Source organism: Uloborus diversus, chromosome 9 (assembly GCF_026930045.1).
Source record: "Uloborus diversus isolate 005 chromosome 9, Udiv.v.3.1, whole genome shotgun sequence".
NCBI classification, from domain to species: domain Eukaryota; kingdom Metazoa; phylum Arthropoda; class Arachnida; order Araneae; family Uloboridae; genus Uloborus; species Uloborus diversus.
This window is the reverse complement of record NC_072739.1, coordinates 2,828,604-2,848,650: the sequence shown is the minus strand read 5'-3', so window position 1 is coordinate 2,848,650 and position 20,047 is coordinate 2,828,604. Positions and strand designations below refer to the sequence as shown.

The window sequence follows — 20,047 nt, the reverse complement described above, 5'->3', positions numbered from 1 at the left end:
AATAATTATTTGCTAGCAATGAATGGAAGAGTATTAAACTGGTGACGTAATTAAGTATTTTCTCATTCCAAGAGAGATTACTTTAAATTTCTCTCACTATTTCTGTTGTTTATTTTTTTTATAAATAGGGTAGGGTGGCCCAATGTGGGTAGGTTTTGAAGAACGCTCGAAAATTGTAGTTTTTGGATTTTTATCACAACAATTTCGGTTTTATTTCCTAGCACGGTTCTCTTGAACTTCAAAATAAAAAGTGATTTTTGTATTATTTCAAACCTGATGTTTATTTATTATCATTTTTTACAAACATTTGAAAAGTCCGCTTTGCCCCTACCAGCGAGCCCAAAGCGGGTAAGCTTCACTAATTGTGGTTTGGTACATTCGCCAATCAAAAATGAAGTTATAAATGATTAAAATAGTTGACTAGCTACCTGCCATTATGTTAAAAAAATGTAAAACAGTCATACTTACCCAATTTAATGTCAACACATTTGTTTATAAAGCATAAAGAAATAACTGATTAAATTTATTAACTTATTAATTGCCATCCTAAAAAATAACCTTTTAAAGTTATACTTATCCTATTGAATTAGAAAATCAAAGTCAGCACACGAGTTAAGAAATTATAAATAAATATAAGATTAAATCGTATACCCGTTTTGCCCGACCCGCTTTGCCCAAAGGTACTTTTTTTTTTCAGTAATTATAACCTTAAATTTAAAAAAGAAACAAACGAAGTGACTATCGTAGTTTGTAGGTGGATGGCGTCGGAATAACGTTATATTATTTATAATCAAAAATATATATAAGCTGGTCTTCGGCTAATCACAAGTTGCAAATATTTAAGTTTTTTTGGAAATGCATCATTGTTTTATTTAAGCCTGGTCGCGTCATGTTGCTTCACTGCTGCTTTGCTGGGACTAATAAAAACTCAGGGGTGTTCATGTAAACACGACATATGTATGCATCGCCCCTTACACATCATGCGGAGGGGGGGGGGAATACGAAGGCCTACTCGCTTTGGGCCACCCTCCCCTATAAACGGACAAGAAGTTAAGGAAAGGAAAGTTTTAATTACAACTGATAAATAAGAGCTGAATAAAGTTCAGTCAGATATGTTGTCTTAGAAGAATGTTAAGCTATGATCTACTTTTAAATTCTGACTGTATATGTTTGTCTGTCCATGCATGTCTAACTAAAGCTCGTTTCTGACGGCCTGTTTGGTGTCACTTGATCTTGACGGTAGTCACGTGACAGTGATGATCTTCATCAATTTCGTAACTACGAGATTTTTTGCAAGCTCAATATGAAACTTACATGATTTCAAACTCAATTCGGTTGGAAAAAATAAATTTGTTGCAGAATTCATATTGTGCGATTATTTTTGTCCCGTTTAGCCTGAAAAACCGTAATTGCCGAACTGAAAATGTAATCTATTAACAAACCAATGTCTGACATTGCTTATAAAAAAAGCTTTCATTCTATTTTTTTGGTGCGACAACATTTACCAATGAAATGAAAAGTTATCGAATAAGCATTGTGCTAAAATGTGAATAACTAGCTGTTGTACCCGGCTTCCCTCAGATTTTAAAAAAAATTATAAGGATTTTAATATGTAAACTCCTTTTTAAATGTAATAAAACCCGTTTTAACAGCATTGGTTCTCTCTTAAAACGTTTATATAAACAAATATATAAACAAAGTCACTTTCGCATTTATGATATTAGTAAGGATTTTAGGAAAGCTTCTCTGCAACGAATTAAATCGTTTCTTTGTTCTCTAAATGCATCTACAAAAGCTGAAGTTTTCTAATTTATCTGGCGAAATTTTTATACTTTAATGGAGCTTCTCTACTGACTTTGTTCCTTAGATTTTTTGAAAACTTGCCAGGTTTGCGTATACAAATCTCATTATAAGGGGAATTATTATAACGTGGAACATGCCAAAGTGGTGAAAAAAAAACTAAAGCTTTTTAAAACTCAAGTGAAAAATTAAAGTAGATAAAGCACAAAATCTCACGAAAAAGCTTTCTTGAGAATTTGCGCTTTATCCACACTAGTTTTCCAATGCAAATAAACTTTTTGTCGGAATTTAGTCTAACCATATAAGTAAACGTCTTCAGTGTGTTTAATGTCACACTAAAATCAATAAACCGACGACCTCTCCTCCATCTATTTCGCATCTTGTGATCGCTGCCATTACGAACGGATCGTTAATGGTGTGCATATACTTCGAACAGGGGGCAAAAGGTCCTTTCCAGCGACACAGACCATCCCATTTGGAGGCTTTTACCGGCTCCAGACAACAGATCACTCTCTGGCTGTTGAATCTGCTCATCCTCCCCCTCCCCGTCCCGGGGGCATTCCTCCCCTTTTATTCCCGTAATGCATTTACTTCTTCGAATACTCGATAATCTAAAGTGCATTACGGATAAAGCGGATTAGGAGATGGGGAGATTTAAAGGCTGGGTGGGGAGGGAGGACTTGCAAAAACGAAAATAGCCATCAGTGATAACTGATGATTCCCAATGGCGAGAGCGGACAATTTGGAGGGTATTTGTTGATTGTTGGACATTTGATGATGAAAGTTGCAATCAGTATTTTTATTTCTTTTTTTTTTTGTTTTCAATGTACCAAATGCATAAAGGAAAATAGAGGAATAAGGGTGTCCCAAACAAATGAAAGTCGGCATTTCAAGTTGCACACCCGCTTATATTTTTCCTTTTATGTCAAAACTAGCTGTACCCGCACGGCTGTGCTCGTGCTATTAAGTTTAAAAAGAAGCTCTTTGAGCAAATGTAAATGTCCCTTCCCACTGCGAAATAAAAGGACAAAAAATCTGTTTCGCGAATTAAAATGTGCACGTTTTAACTGAACTCCAAGCATTTCACTCTAATCACTTAAACTTCTGTTTGCTTTTTTTTTTTTCAAAAATATCATTTCGTTGCGCATGAAATTGACCTAAACTAATAGGCATTATTTCTCCGTTTAATATATCAGGGCTGTGGATAGCTATAAGAGGAAATACTTTTAAGAATCTGAAATGAGAAAGAAGAAACAAATGTAAAAGCTAAAAGACGTAACCGTGGCAACACAAAATAAAACGTTAATAACTTGAATGGAAAAGAGATTTTCTGTATCAAGGTTAAAACGCTCGTAATTTTTTTTCTAATTGAGATAAAGTTTAGGATCTTCGACCCACGGTTAAGTTAGATATTTGGTAAAATAAAAAGTTATCTCCTTCCAATGGTGTCAAAAGGAAAACAGTGGAACAATTTGCTGAATTGTTATTGATGAAGAAAGTAGTGCCAGAAATTTAGCGAAACCTTAAAAAATTCGAGGTGAAAACGCGAATAACTCCCGCGTTACGTTTTAGAGAATTGGAACGAATTGCATAGAACGCAGAAAAACTTGCCCATTCCAACAATATATAATATCAATATATGCGGGTAATTTTCACTCCCATTTTCGGAATTTGTGAAAATTAGGTCTTAAATTAAAATTAAAAAATAACTACCATTCAAAATTTTTTAGACCCGGTTTGCAAACTTTTTCCAGGCTTAAAGAAACAAACTGAAAATTTCAGAGAAATCGGCCTGGTATTCACGAGTTTGGCGCATTTAAACAAACAGACGTTTATTGGAAACTTCAGTTTATACTATGTAGAGACAAAAGGAAAAAAAAGTTTCATAATTTGTATAACGGCAATCTGTGCTGACTTGCGTCTGAAAGTGTGAATCAGCACTGTGTACTAGGCCAAGACGGAAAAAAACGTTTTTTTGCCAGTTCGAAATTTCATGTTGATAAAGTGTTGCCCCCATAGCCCCACGTGTGCCACAAAAACATTTATTTAAATTAAAAAAAAAATAGGTGTCTAGCAAGAGACTTAAATGTATAATTTTTTCAAAAAATTGATTTTTTTACATAATTATATGTTTTTTAATGTTTAACGTAATTTTTAAAAAAATATCCAGCTGAAAAATACCAACAGCAAAGTATTTAATTAGCGTTATATAGTAATTTTTGCTCGCCTACGATATAAAAATCTCCCACATGATACCGAAAAATATGGATTTTTTCAAATTTCAGTTAAAATTTTTGTTTCAAAAATGAAGTAGTAATGCAAGGTAGAGATTAAAAATTTGGAGATAACCAGTACAGATGGTAGGTGAACCCCTCCTCTATCTTAAGGCAAGAGATAGTACTAGTAGCTGCTGTACAGCATGATTTAGAAAAAAAAACAATGAAAGTCTATCTAGAACGTAATCTTTATACGCGTTTTACTCAAAATTTGAAAATGTCCACACCGTAACAAAATTCCGAAACGTTACTGGTTATTTCCGTGGAACGTCTCGGGATTTCACACGTTTTCACCTGTTTCCCCGTAAAAACAAGTATCTTCACAAAAAAGTTTCCTGAATCGCTACAAGTTGCACGCGTGCAGACTTTTCACAGTTGTGGAAAATATTTTTAGCAACCAGTTTAAAGATTGAATGAGCGTGTTTATAAAGTGTGTCGGCCTAAGGTTGCTTACGGCCTGTCCAGATTGACTAAGCTCCCAATGAGAGCGGAAACGTCAATGGATAGCTACAGCTTTGCAAGGCAGGCGATAGGCTTGATTCCTCCTCGCATAGCTGCGGTCGTTCTGATTTTTATGGTTCTAATCAATTACACTATACCTACTTAATTTTTCTAGAAGGTTCTAGAGACATGACTGGCTTTAACAGGGGAGATTTCGCACTTCTTCAGAAAGTTTCAAGGTTAATTTCAGAAAGGTTATTGACTTTTAGCGGAAAACGCTCCTGGTTTTTCCAAGATTTGTTACTGGAAGAAATTAGGCACATCAGCTGCTTATTATTTTCCAGGAACGTTTCTGAATCGTTTTTACAGTGCACTTACATCCCTTTGCTTCTTACAGCCTCAAATATACTATTTTTCTATTATTCATTTGCAAATGTTGATCTAAAAATGGGTTTGCTAATAATTTTTCAACTTGACATTTTATTTAAATTTATATGTAATTTTTTGAAATATAAATGGAAACAAAATCAAAATTTTGACGAAAATTATGATAAATATTTTTGTGGTACATGTGAGGCTATTGAGGCAATGTTTTATCAGCACGAACATATTGACATAAAAGGAAAAATATAAAGAGTGTTCGACTTGAAACATCGACTTTTTGGGGGGGCGGGGGAAGGGAGGCCACCCTAATATATTTATTAGATGTATAAGTTAAATGATCTTTTTTTCGGATACTGAAATGCAAATACAAATACAAATGTGACGATCAGCAACAGGCTCTGGGCCCCACTAAGCTGGTTCTAGTCAGTTTCTTAGTCCACAATGAGGAAGAACGGTGAAACAATTCAGAAACGTTCCTGGAAAATAATGCCCGACTTGAGGCAGTAACATATCTTGCAAAAATACAGGAACATTTACCCCTAAAATTTTAGTAACTTTCCAGAAAGTATCCAGAAATCTTTCTGAAAAATTCAGAAACCTCCCTGCTTAAAGCCAGTCATGTATCTGGCTATCTGGAACATTCACAGAAAACTTGAGTAGGTTTAAAGTAATAATTTGGCTCTATTTTGATTTATCAAGAAAGCTCTTAAAGCATAATTGAAAACATATTCAACTTTTTTTTAGAAAGTAGATACTTTATACAGTACTAGTGGTACCCGCACGGCTTGCCCGTAATATAAAAGTGAAAAGGTCATTTGGTTCACCTGTATATTTACAAATAATGGATGATGAATTTCTCGATAATTGGCTGTGTTAATTTGCTCGTCCTTTTTAAAGTAGTTTGTTGTTATGATAACTTGCTCGTCTACGTTATGATAATTTCCTCGGTAAAATGTTCTTAAACTTGGAATAGAAAAAGAACAAAATCGAATTTTCGAAAAATCATTTCGAGGTGCTCACCCCCATGCTACGAACTTATTGTGTGACAAATTTAATGAAAATCGGCCGAACGGTCTAGGCGATGCGCGTAACAGACATCCAGACAGAGATACAGACTTTCAGCTTTATTATCAGTAAAAATTACATAATAACTAACTAAACATATGAAATTAAAAGTTAAAGTTTTAAAGTCCCAGAATAAAGTGCAAACATATGATTAAAAATGACACATCTGACCACGCAAGATCTGATTGTGTATGGATTACAGTCATTAATTTTTAACAGTACCTCAAAATGATGAAACGATCAAAAAAATTTTTGTTGCTTATTTCAAAACAAAAAACTATTCTGAACACAGGGGAAAAGTTTCAATGCTTAAGTTCAAATATTTAAAAAGTTATGAGTGGTTTTAGGCCATGTTTCCTATGTGCTCTTATGTATCAGAAAAACTTCAAATTGCTTTTCTCGATGATGGTTTTTTTGTGTTTTCATGTCATTAGAATCCCTAAGGATTTTTTTTTCTATTAAAGATACCGCTTTAAAGTAATACTTTTTTGCAATTGGAATGACATATTTGACAAAACTGTGCATTGGATAAGCATTTTATAAATTACTCTAATGTTTAGAGCATGTTAAACCTTTAAAAACCAATTTAAAAATAAAAAAAAAACTTTGATTTTTTACATAATGAATCACAGAAAATGTTCAAATGAACTCAAAAGCAAATGAATGCACAGATTTTTAGAGATGATTATAGTGATCATTTTGCAAAAAACGTTTTTTTAAATTAGTGCAAAAATAAAAAAGCCTTAGGGATTTTAAAAAGTTGAAATTTTCCTCAATTTTTTGAATTTTCAAAAAAAGTAGGCAATATTTTTAAATTTTGAAAATAAATTATTGATTACGAAATAAGTATGCATGCTATGGTTTCAAAGAAATATAAAATTTATATAAAGTAAAAGAAATTGCTTGAAAGGTACTGTGACCCTTTCAACGAGTCGATTTGAATCGTCAAAGGAAACAATCAATGATATAGCTATTGATTAGTATTCAGAAACGAAGGGGCGGATTCCCATTTGGTGTTTATTTAGAACTCCAGTCCTGGTAAGGACGGAATTTTTCTTCTTTTCCGAGCAGTGGGACGTGATATTTGTTTTATGTCCTGCGGCGCCAGTGCTTCACGCTCCACGACCGCTCCTCCTCCTCCGTCTTGTTTTCACCTCATCAGTAAAATCTCCTCCAGATCATCTGGAGAATTTACCAGCAATGGATGATGAATTTCTCGCCAATTGGCTATGTTAATTTGCTCGCCCTTTTTAAGGTAGTTTGTTCGTCCACGTTATGATAACTTGCTCGTCAACGTTATGATAATTTCCTCGGTAAAATGTTCTTAAAATTGGAATAGAAAAAGAACAAAATTTAATTTTCGAAAAATCACTTCGAGATGCTCACTCCTATGCTACGAACTTATTGTGTGCCAAATTTCATGAAAATCGGCCGAACGGTCTAGGCGATGCGCATAACAGATATCCAGACAGAGATACATGCTTTCAGCTTTATTATTAGTAAAAACTACATAATAACTAACAAAACATAATAACTAACTAAACATAGGAAATTAAAAGTCAAGGTTTTAAAGTCCCAGAATAAAGTGCGAACATACGCTTAAATATGTCGCATCTGACCACGCAAAATCTGATTGTGCAAGTATTACAGCCATTAATTTTTAAACGATTCAATTTGAATCGTAAACAATCAATGATATAGCTATTAATTAGCATTCAGAAACGAAAAGGACGAATCCTATTTGGTGTTTATTTAGAACTTCAGTCCTGGTAAGGACGGAATTTTTCTTCTTTTCCGAGCAGTGGGACGTGATATTTGTTTTATGTCCTGCGGCGCCAGTGCTTCACGCTCCACGACCGCTCCTCCTCCTCCGTCTTGTTTTCACCTCATCAGGAAAATCTCCTCCAGATCATCTGGAGAATTTACTTTTCCAACATAAAGAGGAGATTATACTTTAGCCAAGTAAAGAACTTCCGAAAATCCCTTCCTCTCGCAGCTGGGCCGGGTCGAAACAATAAATGGAAGACGGATATGGTTTTACCACTTTCTTTGGTTTTCTTCCAACTGGCCTTTTTTCGAACGCTGACGGAAGATTTATTGATGTTTTCTTTACCAATAATAAAGCTGAAAATCTGTCTCTCTGGATGTCTGTAACGCGCATAGGGCCTAGGCCGTTCGACCGATTTTCATGAAATTTGGCATAGAATTAGTTCTGAGCATAGGGGTGAGCACTCGAAGCGTTTGTTCGAAAATTCGATTTTGTTCTTTTGTTATTCCAATTTTAAGAACATTTTACCGAGCAAATTATCATAACATGGACGACTAAATTACTAAATTATCATAAAGTGAATCCGTAACATGGGCGAGCAAAAGAATATAGCAAATTGACGATAAATTCAACATCCATTATTTGTAAATATACAGGCAAACTAAATGACCTTTTAATTTTCTACTCCGGGCAAAGTCATGAGGGTACCAGTAGTCGTCCCATATAAACAAGTTAGGACTTGCAGGCGAGTGGTCCGATATCAAAAAATGTGTTGAAAAGCAAGCACACGCCCTGAAAAGAAATTGTGAATGTCTGAACGTCTCGCCCGCTAATGTAGGCAATTGATAAGTTTTTAATCAAAAAACAAAAATAGCAATCAAATGCTAAGCGAACACGTTTAAGTAGGGGAATGAGGGGCAAAGTGAAATGGTAAAATATTAACTGCTTTCAGCGTCACCTACCTAGTAGTATTTTAACTATGTATTAACACTTGTAATCTATTTCAGTCAAGAAAAAATTACCCGTAAAAATCAAAGAATATGATAATTCAAGCAATTTTCAAAGATTGATACTCATATTGTAATATTTTGGTGTAAGACAAAAAAAATTTTTTTTTGTCATCATTAAATTATAAAGTTCTTTTTATTAACATTTTAAATAATAATTGTGGCCTACTAATATTCCTTGTAGTATTTATTTGTTTATTATTAAGTTTATTTCTATTTTAATTGCTTTGTGCAGTTAGTAAAGTGCGTTTGGGGCAAAGCGGATGGGGCAAAGTGAAATAGTTCGTTTCATTTACTCATTCAAACCTTTATCAAATCGCTTACATATTCATTGATTAATTATTTCATTTACCATCCTTCATTTTTTAATTCCCTTATTTGTTCATTCATTCACTTAATTTCTTATTAATTCATAATTTTATTCATTCATCTGCTTTTTTTCTTTTTCTTGTATTAACTTATTTTTTTCTTTATTTATTCGTTTATTGTTTTATTTCCTCTTTATTTATTCATTATTTTTTATTTACTTATTTATTTGATCAAAAACATCTTAAACAATTAATAGAAAATATTTCATTAGAGAAAAATAGTATTTTTCATTGTACCCCATGAGAAAAAGAAGTGAAAAATTTCCACCTTTTTTTGACGGTACCACTTTTCTGCTAAAAACGAAAAATAATGTTTCAATGCAAATTATATTATAAAATACATCGTTCTTTCTTTGCGTACCGTAATTTACAGAGCAAATTTCTTTGTTCGTTTGAAAAAAGTAAGTTATCTTAACTATTTCACTTTTCCCTACATTCCCCTACCGTTTTACATCTAGTTAGTACAATCTCATGTGGGAAAAGGTGTCAAACAGCAAAATTGCTAAATAGGGGTTTGTCAAAGTATGGGTTTCAGACTTTTCAGTGTTTGTATACGTGCAAAAAACTTTTGGAAAAAAAACTCTTTTTAAAAAAAGGCAACAGTCAAACCGCATACTCTATAATAAATCTAAAAGCAGAGGGAACTTAATTTTTCATAACTGCTTTTTAAGGGTAATACTTACAATTCGATCAATCAAACAAATTAATGTTGCACATTTATATCATTACTTTAATTTGAAATACATATCAGATTCATAATTAACAATTAATTTACATAGATACTTGATAGGGACGTATTTCAGTTCTGATAAATACTTATTTATCCGTTCAACACTTATTTGTACGAAACTCGCTATCTGAAGAAGGACAAACAGAATTAATCTCCTAATAGACAAAGGCTTACGTGTAATCGTTACTTTCCTTTCTTTCTTGGAGTCTATTCATAGCGATGAAATACATCATATGAGTGGTCATTTAGGATAAATGTGTTTGCTTTTCTTACCATGAGGGTAGCGAAAACATAGAAGATAATTTTTTTTTGTCTGTCTGGGTCGCATACTTAACACAGATGCGTAAGAATTGTCTAAATATGTAACGAAAAACAGGCGGAATATTTTTTGGAATTGTGTGATATGGCTGGGATATTTGCCGACCTTCTTATTCGGGGGAAGGGGGAAGCCGTTCTCCCAACCATGAGGTTTGCTGTTGTAAAAAAATTCAAATGTAATGTTCATTCGTTCGCAATCACGTTTTGAAGAAAATTAGTGTCTACCTTTTGGAACTAGGGTAGACCGACGAGTGAGTGAACATCACCCAGTGAATGAACAGCGCGTCATTTTTTTAAAAAAAATAAGCTTCCAAAATTTTTTTTCTGAATAAATTCACCACAAAAGCGTTCGTTATTGATATTCTAAGCTATCTGACACCTGATTGGTTACTTTGGATACGTATTTTTTTCCTGGAAAAAATTTGAAATTTTTACTGCCGTGAATCGTTCTTTCTCTCTTTCAAAATAATAAGGCTGGTTTCGGGCTAGCAATTATATTGATACATATTATTTTTATCGATAAATTTTATTTTTTAACTCTACTAAAGAAAAATTAAGTATACATATTTAGGCTATGGATTTAAATTGTTTCAGTCAATGCAGAATGCGTAGATTTTCAGATAGAGGGGTGTTCAGTCACTGGGTACGAAAAATTGTGAAAACCCAGTGAATGAACACTGGCAAAATTTCTTTTGATTTCAAAATAGATTTGAAGTTTCTTTGAGATATTTTCATTTTCGTACTTTTTTGTAATGCAGATAGTTTTATATGCTTATTTATTTATGTATTTCATTATATATTTTATAATTTCTTTATTTTTGTCTTTGTAAACAATGCACTTTTTACTGAGTTTTATTTTTTATCTATCTATATCTCTATCTGTATATTAACCTACCTACCTACATCTATCTTTCTATATCTTTATCTGTCTTGATAGACAAACAGGTAGATAGAAAGATAAGAAATATAAATATATATACAAAGAGAGAGAATAGATAGGTAGATATGTATGAATGTTTGTATATAGATAGATAGATAAATAGATAGAGGAAGGTACAGAGATAGATATATAAAAAATAACAGGTAAATAGATATATAGGTAGATAAATATTGAGATGGAATAGGTAGATAGATAGATAGATCGATAGATTTTTTGATTGATAAATAGATAGGTAGTGGTTAATAGATAGATAGGTAGATAGAGAGACTAATATAGAGATAGATAGCTAGGTAGAGAGACTGATATAGAGATAGATAGTAGGTAGATATATAGACAGGTAGATAGACCCATAGATATAGATTGGTGGATAGATATAGATAGGTAGATATACTGATATGGAGATAGATAGATAGGTAGATAGATAAACAGGTAAAAAAGCAGGTAGATAGATAGATAAATAGATTGATTAGGATAATAGATTGGTAGATATTTAGATGTACAGACAGATAAATAGTTAGGTAGATAGACAGATAGATATATAGATAAGTAGATAGATATATAGATAAGTATATAGATAAGTAGATATATAGAGAGATAAGTAGATAAATGGATCGATAAGTAGATAGATAGATAGATAAGTCGATAATTGGACAGATAAGTAGATATATATATATATATAGATAAGTAAATAGATAGATAGATAGATACATAGATGAATAGATAGATAAATAAATAGATAAATTGATAGATAGATAAGTAGATAGATAAATTGATAGATAGATAAGTAGATAGATAAATTGATAGACAGATCGATAGATAAGTATATAGATAGATAGGTAGATAAGTAGATAGATAGATAGATAGATAAGTAAATACATAGATAGATAAGTAGATAAGTGGACAGATAAGTAGATATATGTAGATAAGTAAATAGATAGATGGATAGATGGATCGATAAGTAGATAAATAGATAGATAAATTGATAGATAGATAGATTGATGGATAGATAGATAAATAGATAGATAAGTATATAGATAGATAGGTAGATAAGTAGATAGATAGATAGATAGATAGATAGATGGATAGATAAGTAGATAGATAAGTAGATTATATAGATAGATAGATAAGTACATAAATAGATAGATAAATTGATAGATAGATAGATAGATAGATAGATAGATAAATTAAGTAGATAGATAGATAAATAGATTGATTAGGATAATAGTTTGGTAGATATATAGATAAGTATATAAATAAGTAGATAAGTATATATATATATATATATATATATATATATATATATATATATATATATATATATATATATATATATATATATATATATATATATATATAGATAGATAAGTAAATAGATAGATAGATAGATATATAGATAGATAGATAATCAGATAGATATATAGATGGATAGATAATTAGATAGATAAATAGATAGATAAGTAGATAAATAAGTAGATAGATAGATAGATAGATAAGTAGATAAATAAGTAGATAGATAGATCGATAGATAAGTATATATATAGATAGATAGGTAGATAAGTAGATAGATATATAGATAGATAATTAGATAGATAGAAAGAAAAATAGATAAGTACATTGATGAATAGGTAAATAGACATAGAGATAGACCGATAGATGTGTAGATAGAAAAATAGATAAGAAGGTATATTGATAGATGGATAGAGACATAAAAAGATAGGTATAGATAGATAGACAGATATAGATAGTTACATAAATAGATAGATAGATAAATAGATATAAATAGTTATATAAATAGATAGATAAATAGATATTGGTAGTTATATAGATAGATAGATAAATCTCAAAGAAACTTAGTTTCCTTTTGAATCAAAATTTATCATGTTCATTCACTGAACCAATTTGTGTTCATTTACTGGTTCGAGGTGTTCATTCACTGGGTCGTTGTGCCATTTTTTCTTTAAACACCTAAAAAAGTCGGAAGCGGTACCATTTAGGTTCCCGCGATTTTTCAGAGATATTTACATAGATCAATTAAAATGTTTTAGCTATCACGATCTGTATAGTATAGAATTTAAAATTACTATGATTTTTCGAAAATGAAATTGTGCTTAACTGTTCATTCACTGGTCGGTCTACCCTACACAACTTTGAAAATCCATAACAACAAATTTATTGGTGGAATATGTGTCTCACTACACAAATTAAACATGAGAATAAAATGCCGTATAAATAAATAAATATATATATATATATATATATATATATATATATATATATATATATATATATATATATATATATATATATATATATATATATATATATATACATACTTGCGGTGTACCAACAAGTACCAAGTTGCAATCCCGTAGTATTGAATATTTAGTATATGAATTTTTTTCCTGGTCAAAAGCGCTTCTTTTTCAAAGGAAATAACGCCATTTAAGTTATTGAAAAAGTATGCAGTACGTCAAATTAATTGATCTCAACATTCATGATTTTTTTTTCTCTCGTCTCAAAAGTGTGAAGATATCTCCGGAAACTTTGCCTTTCATAAAAATTCTTTGTTTTGAGGGAAAAAATTCAACTGCTCTTCTTGTTGTATTTGTTCAATTTTATTTTCGGTTTTAATTCTCATTTTTCTGCAAGGATTAATCAGTAAGATCCTAACCAGACTTGTACGCAATGTTCGATGAAAAGGTAACGGCAAATGCCCAACATGACTCTAGGTCCCCCTCCCCCCCCCCCCCTTGAAACACTGCTGACATAAAATAACTTAAATAAATAAGCTTATGTCCACTAATAGTTTTCTTAAATATTTTCAGATAAGATTTTAGGTCGTTTAAAGCTTAATGAAACATTAGTTTTAATTTGCTTTACCCATTTTATTTTTCGGTGCATAAAGTTACTGTTGCTAGGCCGGGTGATCACGAAACCAAAGTAGAAAACATGGCGTAGTTTAGTAGCTCAAGTTATCTGGGGAAACCAATTAAACGTTCTACTTTCTAAACTATTAATTACAGTCATTAAAATTATGAATATATTTATAACTATTGGTACCCGCACGGCTTTGCCCGTAATAGAAAAATTAAAAGATCTTTTGGTTCGCCTGTATATTTACAAATAATGTATGGTGAATTTTCTCGCCAATTGGCTTGTACCCATGTTGCGGTTCCACGTTATGATAATTTCGTAATTTACTCGTCCATCATTTTGTTCTTAAAATTGGAATAGAAAAAGAACCACATCGAATTTTCGAAAAATCGCTTCGAGGTGCACACTCCCATGCTACAAATTAACTTTGTGCCAAATTTCACAAAAATCGACCGAACCATAGACTAATAATAAGAGTAGACCGAGCTTTCCCAGGCTTGCTGATGAAAAAATTGGTTCATGGATACATCATGTGACTAGTGGGAGGCTTGGCGAAAACTTTGGCAGCATGGTTGCTAGATGGCAACATTATCTATAGTTTGGCACTCGACATGTATTTTAAAACGTAATGTGTTTTCATTATAAATTTTTTCCTGGTACAGAGATTGAACTGTTTTTCTTTTAGTTATGCATTATTTTGACATTAGTAATTAAATTTTTGATCACGTTTTCAGTAACTTTTATTTCATTTGGAGCTGCTGCGTTGGCGTGAACGTAATGGCGTAAACGTTTTGCGTTAACGCACAAATGTACTAATCGGTATCTTAAATTGAAATTGTAGGTAAAAATCTTACCGTTTGCCGATTCTCTTTGGGCGCTTGCATCTTTAATTGCTTAGAGAGTTATTGAAATTGAATAAAGAAAATGCATAGTACTATCTAAACGAAAAACTCACTATATTAACAAAATACTTACAACTTAGAATAACAAATTTACATATCGGACACCATAAAAGATCATTCTTCCGTGTTCCATCAATTCTATTTATTTTATTTCTCGCGAGCGTTGATCGTCTGCTACGATCAGCGCCCGCTGTTGCTAGGATATCCACCAGTCACATGGTTTGGTTTATGAGCAGCAAAAGGGTTGCCATAGCTCGGTCTATTCTTATTATTAGTCTATGGGCCGAACGGTCTAGGCGCTATGCGGCGAGTCACAGAGATCCTGACAGACAGAGATACTTTCAGCTTTATTATTAGTAACTAGTGATACCCGCACGGCTTTGCCCGTAATAGAAAAATCAAAAGGTCTTTTGGTTCGCCTGTATATTTACAAATAATGTATGGTGAATTTTCTCGCCATTTGGCTTTTACCCATCTTACGGTTCCACGTTATGATAATTTCGTATCTCGCCAATTGGCTTGTGCCCATGTTACGGGTCCACGTTATGATAATTTCGTAATTTATGATAGTTTTTTTTTTCTTAAAATTGGAATAGAAAAAGAACCACATCGAATTTTCGAAAAATCGCTTCGAGGTGCACACCCCCATGCTACATACTAACTTTGTGCCAAATTTCATGAAAATCGGCCGAACGGTTTAGGCGCTATGCGCGTCACAGATATCCTACGGACATCCTACAGACATCCTCCGGACAGAGAGATTTTCTGCTTTATTATTAGTAAAGAAGAGTAAAGATAAAGTAGATAGCCCGTGAAAGTATGACGGGTGAAAATTGCTTCTCTTCTTCCGCATTTGAACGAAGCCATTGCCTGTTTGGTGATATTTTGATGGTTGAAATTTTAACCCTAACCCAGTTTATGAACCCTAAACTCCAGTAGATAGCGTTCATTGTTGACCGCTTTTTCGTTTCTACCTTCCCCTGAAATGACACAGTCTCACCAGTAAAACAGTTGAGTGACCGGATAGAGTTCAGCCTTGTCACAATAAAGCCTTTCCCTGCATGTTAAACAGTTCCAGAACACATTATCAAATTATCATGCCGTGGCGCGAGTTTCATTGTTGAAACACGCGGGTTACTACATCATCTGCTATTATTTATATGACTTAAGGCCCCTATATATACGAGCCGGCGCATCTGCTTAAGATCAGCCTTTTTGGATCGGAGCGCGTGTTTGATTGGTTGTCTTTTCTGGCGAGTAATCGCGTTTGGTGATTGTTCACTGTGAGCAATTATTAGCGACACGTGAATTGTTTATTAAATAAAATATTATTTTGCGCAAATTTGGCGAAATCCGAAACTTTGCTGTAGTAACCCTGACAGTGCATTAATGCAAAATCCGATCCAAAATGTCTATACTTAATGGCTAAAATTTTATGGCGGCCTGTCTATATAGCGGCTCTAATATGACTATAAGCAGGGGACAAAGCCCGTGCCCCAGATTACCCGGGCGACTATAAAATACTAGCAATTTTAGAACAAGAATCTTTCATAAGAAATGTTATTCTAAATCCTCCTATAATTACCTCCCTAAAGTCTCCTATTCCTGGCGCCTAAGATTTTAGTTTTTGTCGGACTCTGTCAATGATGATAATTACTAAATTACTATTATAAGTTTTATAACTATTTTGTTGGTTGAAGGGGTTCTAATTCTCTAAAATATTTCCTACAGCCTGTACCGGAGTTTGATTGGACTCCTGAAACTATTGGCATCATCGATTCTTCCTTCTTTTGGGGCTACCTAATAACGCAGATTCCTGGTGGATTTTTAGCAGCCAAGTATCCAGCCAACAGGTAAAGTTCGCCAAATCCATTTCTTGATTTATAATTTTATTTTAAACTAGTGATACCCGCACGGCTTTGCCCGTAATAGAAAAATCAAAAGGTCTTTTGGTTCGCCTGTATATTTACAAATAATGTATGGTGAATTTTCTCGCCATTTGGCTTTTACCCATCTTACGGTTCCACGTTATGATAATTTCGTATCTCGCCAATTGGCTTGTGCCCATGTTACGGTTCCACGTTATGATAATTTCGTAATTTGCTCGTCCATCTTATGATATATATATTTTTTTAATTGGAATAGAAAATGAACCACTTCGAATTTTCGAAAAATCGCTTCGAGGTGCACTACCCCATGCTACATACTAACTTTGTGCCAAATTTCATGAAAATCGGCCGAACGGTTTAGGCGCTATGCGCGTCACAGACATCCTACAGATATCCAGACATCCAGACATCCTCCGGACAGAGAGACTTTCAGCTTTATTATTAGTAAAGATGACCTTTCATGTGTGTAAAAGGAATCACCGGTTCAGAAGCTTCATTTCATGAGAGTCAATTCTACCAAATAATTTTCAAAAAGTAAATGGCTTGAGTAGCGTTATTATATACTTGGAAGTTATTCATTTTTAATGAAGTAGTATTTCATTCGATAAATGTAAATGATGCTCTATTGTCTTAAAAAAATTGTGTTATCATTATGAAGTTAAACGTTCGTCCCTATTTTACCGACATTTAAGATAAAATTATTGGCTGCAGGAAGTGTGAAAAATATGTTTGTGCGGAATTTTTAAGTATTATATTGAACTTTTTAGCTTCACATAGAACATTGCTGTTCTTTATTGCTAAAATTATTTTTCATGGTAAACTGAGGCTGTGTGAAGCAAATGAATCTAAGGTTGCGTTTGATGAGCGACCGGTACTCACCGGTTAAAATAATGACGTCACCTCCAATGCTTTAGCATTAGCTGACGTCACTAGCTGTCACGTGACGATTAACCGGTCGCTACCGGTTGAGCTCGTCAAACGTAGATTAAGGGGGCTTGTTAGTTTTTTCGGTAAAACGAGTGCAAAGCGGGGTTGCCAGGTTTGGCTCATGTTAGCCACTTTGGCTATTTTTCATCACACTTGGCTAGAAAAAATTCAACAGCATTAGCCAAACCGATCGACATTTTGCTTAATATTTATCATTCTTAACATAACTAATACTAAGAAATGTAAAAGTTATTGATCAGATGATTTAAAGAGAGTATTAAAGGAATTATTTAAACTATAAATTTTGAGAAATACTTAAGTATTTAAATATAGAATCCATAAATCTTGCATATTAAAACACAGGAAATTTCAAAATTTTAAAAGGATTGCAATTGAAGCTTTTCCAATTATCTAGAAGAAAGAGCGGTTATTTCTGCTTTTTTAAAAGCAGAAAAAAAAACATTTAAAAAAACAGCTGGGAGAAATACGTTCCTTCCAAGTTTACGAAATGAAAGAAACTTACTTGTTAAGAAATTACCACATAAACTGAAATTTGGTAACATAAAGTCAATGCTTCTTTAAAAAAAAACCTTAACTAAATATAGTTAAACCTATACACATAAGTAACACATGATAATGTAATAATTCAACTTTTTACTACAACTATCAGCTTTAATTCAAACATCATTTTTTTAAAATCTCTTACAGGTTCTAATTAACAATCCCCAAATATTATTATGGAAGTATTAAATAGTGTAACTCCCGAAGATTTAGGATAATTTGCCGAACACACATTTTTGGTTTTAACTATGACTGATGATAATGTATGTTTACACCAATTATTTGGTATTTTTCTTTGCAGAAACTAGAAAATATTTGCCTTGCGAAATTTCTACAACGCTAATTCCCATAGTTTTAATAGCTTTACTTGTAAACATTCCTGTCAAACCTAAAGCTTTTTATAGAAAGTAATTGTTTATTTTCTCAAAAATAAATTTATATTATTAATGACGTCATTTACTTTACGGTAAAGGTAACTATTCTAAGTATATATTTAGGCTAATTTAATATGTCTGAACTATTAATAACTTTACATAAAAAGTAGTCGAAAACTTTGTACTGCATAGTGAATAAAATTTGACAACGTATATAAAGTACAAATACAAAATGAAAAAAGGTTAAAAAACCAGCAAACAGCTGTTTCGGCACTCTAAAATACAAATGCCATCATCAGTGCAAATAAAAACGAAGACAGGTTCAACCCGACTAAAACACAGTCGAGGCGAACATTGGAATGATTCCAATGTTCGCCTCGACTGTGTTTTAATCGGGTTGAACCTGTCTTCGTTTTTATTTGCACTGATGATGGCATTTGTATTTTAGAGTGCCGAAACAGCTGTTTGCTGGTTTTTTAACCTTTTTTCATTTTGTATTTGTACTTTATATACGTTGTCAAATTTTATTCACTATTAATAACTTTTTTTTCTGTTGGTTTCTTCCATTTTCTTCACATTTTTCAATTTCTTCTGGTTTTTCCAGTTTCTTAAACTGCCCAAGAAAAAACTACAGTAAGCGCCGCTTAATGTGATCACTTTGGGACAAATACAATTTGATAACAATAACCGACTGATAACAATAACGGAAAAGAATCCAGGAAACACAAAATATTTATTATTTTTTTTCCAATTAAGGTGCATTTATTTTGGCAACCTCAAATTCAAATCACAATGACAACTGAACGCAGTTTTAAATTATAAATTATTAAATTAACAGAATGAAAATATCTGAATTATAAAAAATTAAAGCTAAATTATGCAATTTTTCATCACACAGTTATAGGTGAAGAAAAATATGACCGTTTTCCCTGACATTCGTAAACCAGTTTCAAAGCACATTCAGCTTTTCTATCTTTTCCAGCATAGTTTTGCTTGTTTAAATTTTAATTCAACTTCGCTTTGTTTTCAATTTCGATACAATTCTTTAATAGTTAACAAAATAATGGCAACAATGGAGGTCCTACATCAATGCCTGCAACATGTCCAGCGACTGAATTTTTTTAGGTGCAAAAGAAAGTTTTCTTAGGGGGAGTCTGTGGTCACTGGGGGCGAAGGGGCGAACTTTCTGTAGCTTCATTCTTAGAAAAATTTTGAACTGCTTTTGAAAACCACAAAATGCTACACAGAAAGTTAGTCTCGTCAAAGTTTGCCTACGGTATTTCTGTTAATTGAGGAACAAAAATGGGGAAAAAGTTGAAAGTTTATGAAAAAATAATAACAATAAACGAAGACGCTGATTACAATATCCGACTTTTTTAACGTGTGTTAACATACAAGTGTTCCGGGACTTCGTGATTCTGAT

The 20,047-nt window shown here is 32.6% G+C and overlaps 1 protein-coding gene across 1 annotated transcript in view; it reads left to right on the top strand.

Annotated features, from left to right (window-relative positions):
* LOC129229229 (vesicular glutamate transporter 1-like) overlaps positions 1-20,047 on the top strand; it is a 109,204-nt gene that overhangs the window by 15,252 nt on the left and 73,905 nt on the right. Inside the window, 1 exon segment of the mRNA XM_054863490.1 lies at positions 16,605-16,726. Within this exon segment, the coding sequence (XP_054719465.1) occupies positions 16,605-16,726 (122 nt within the window).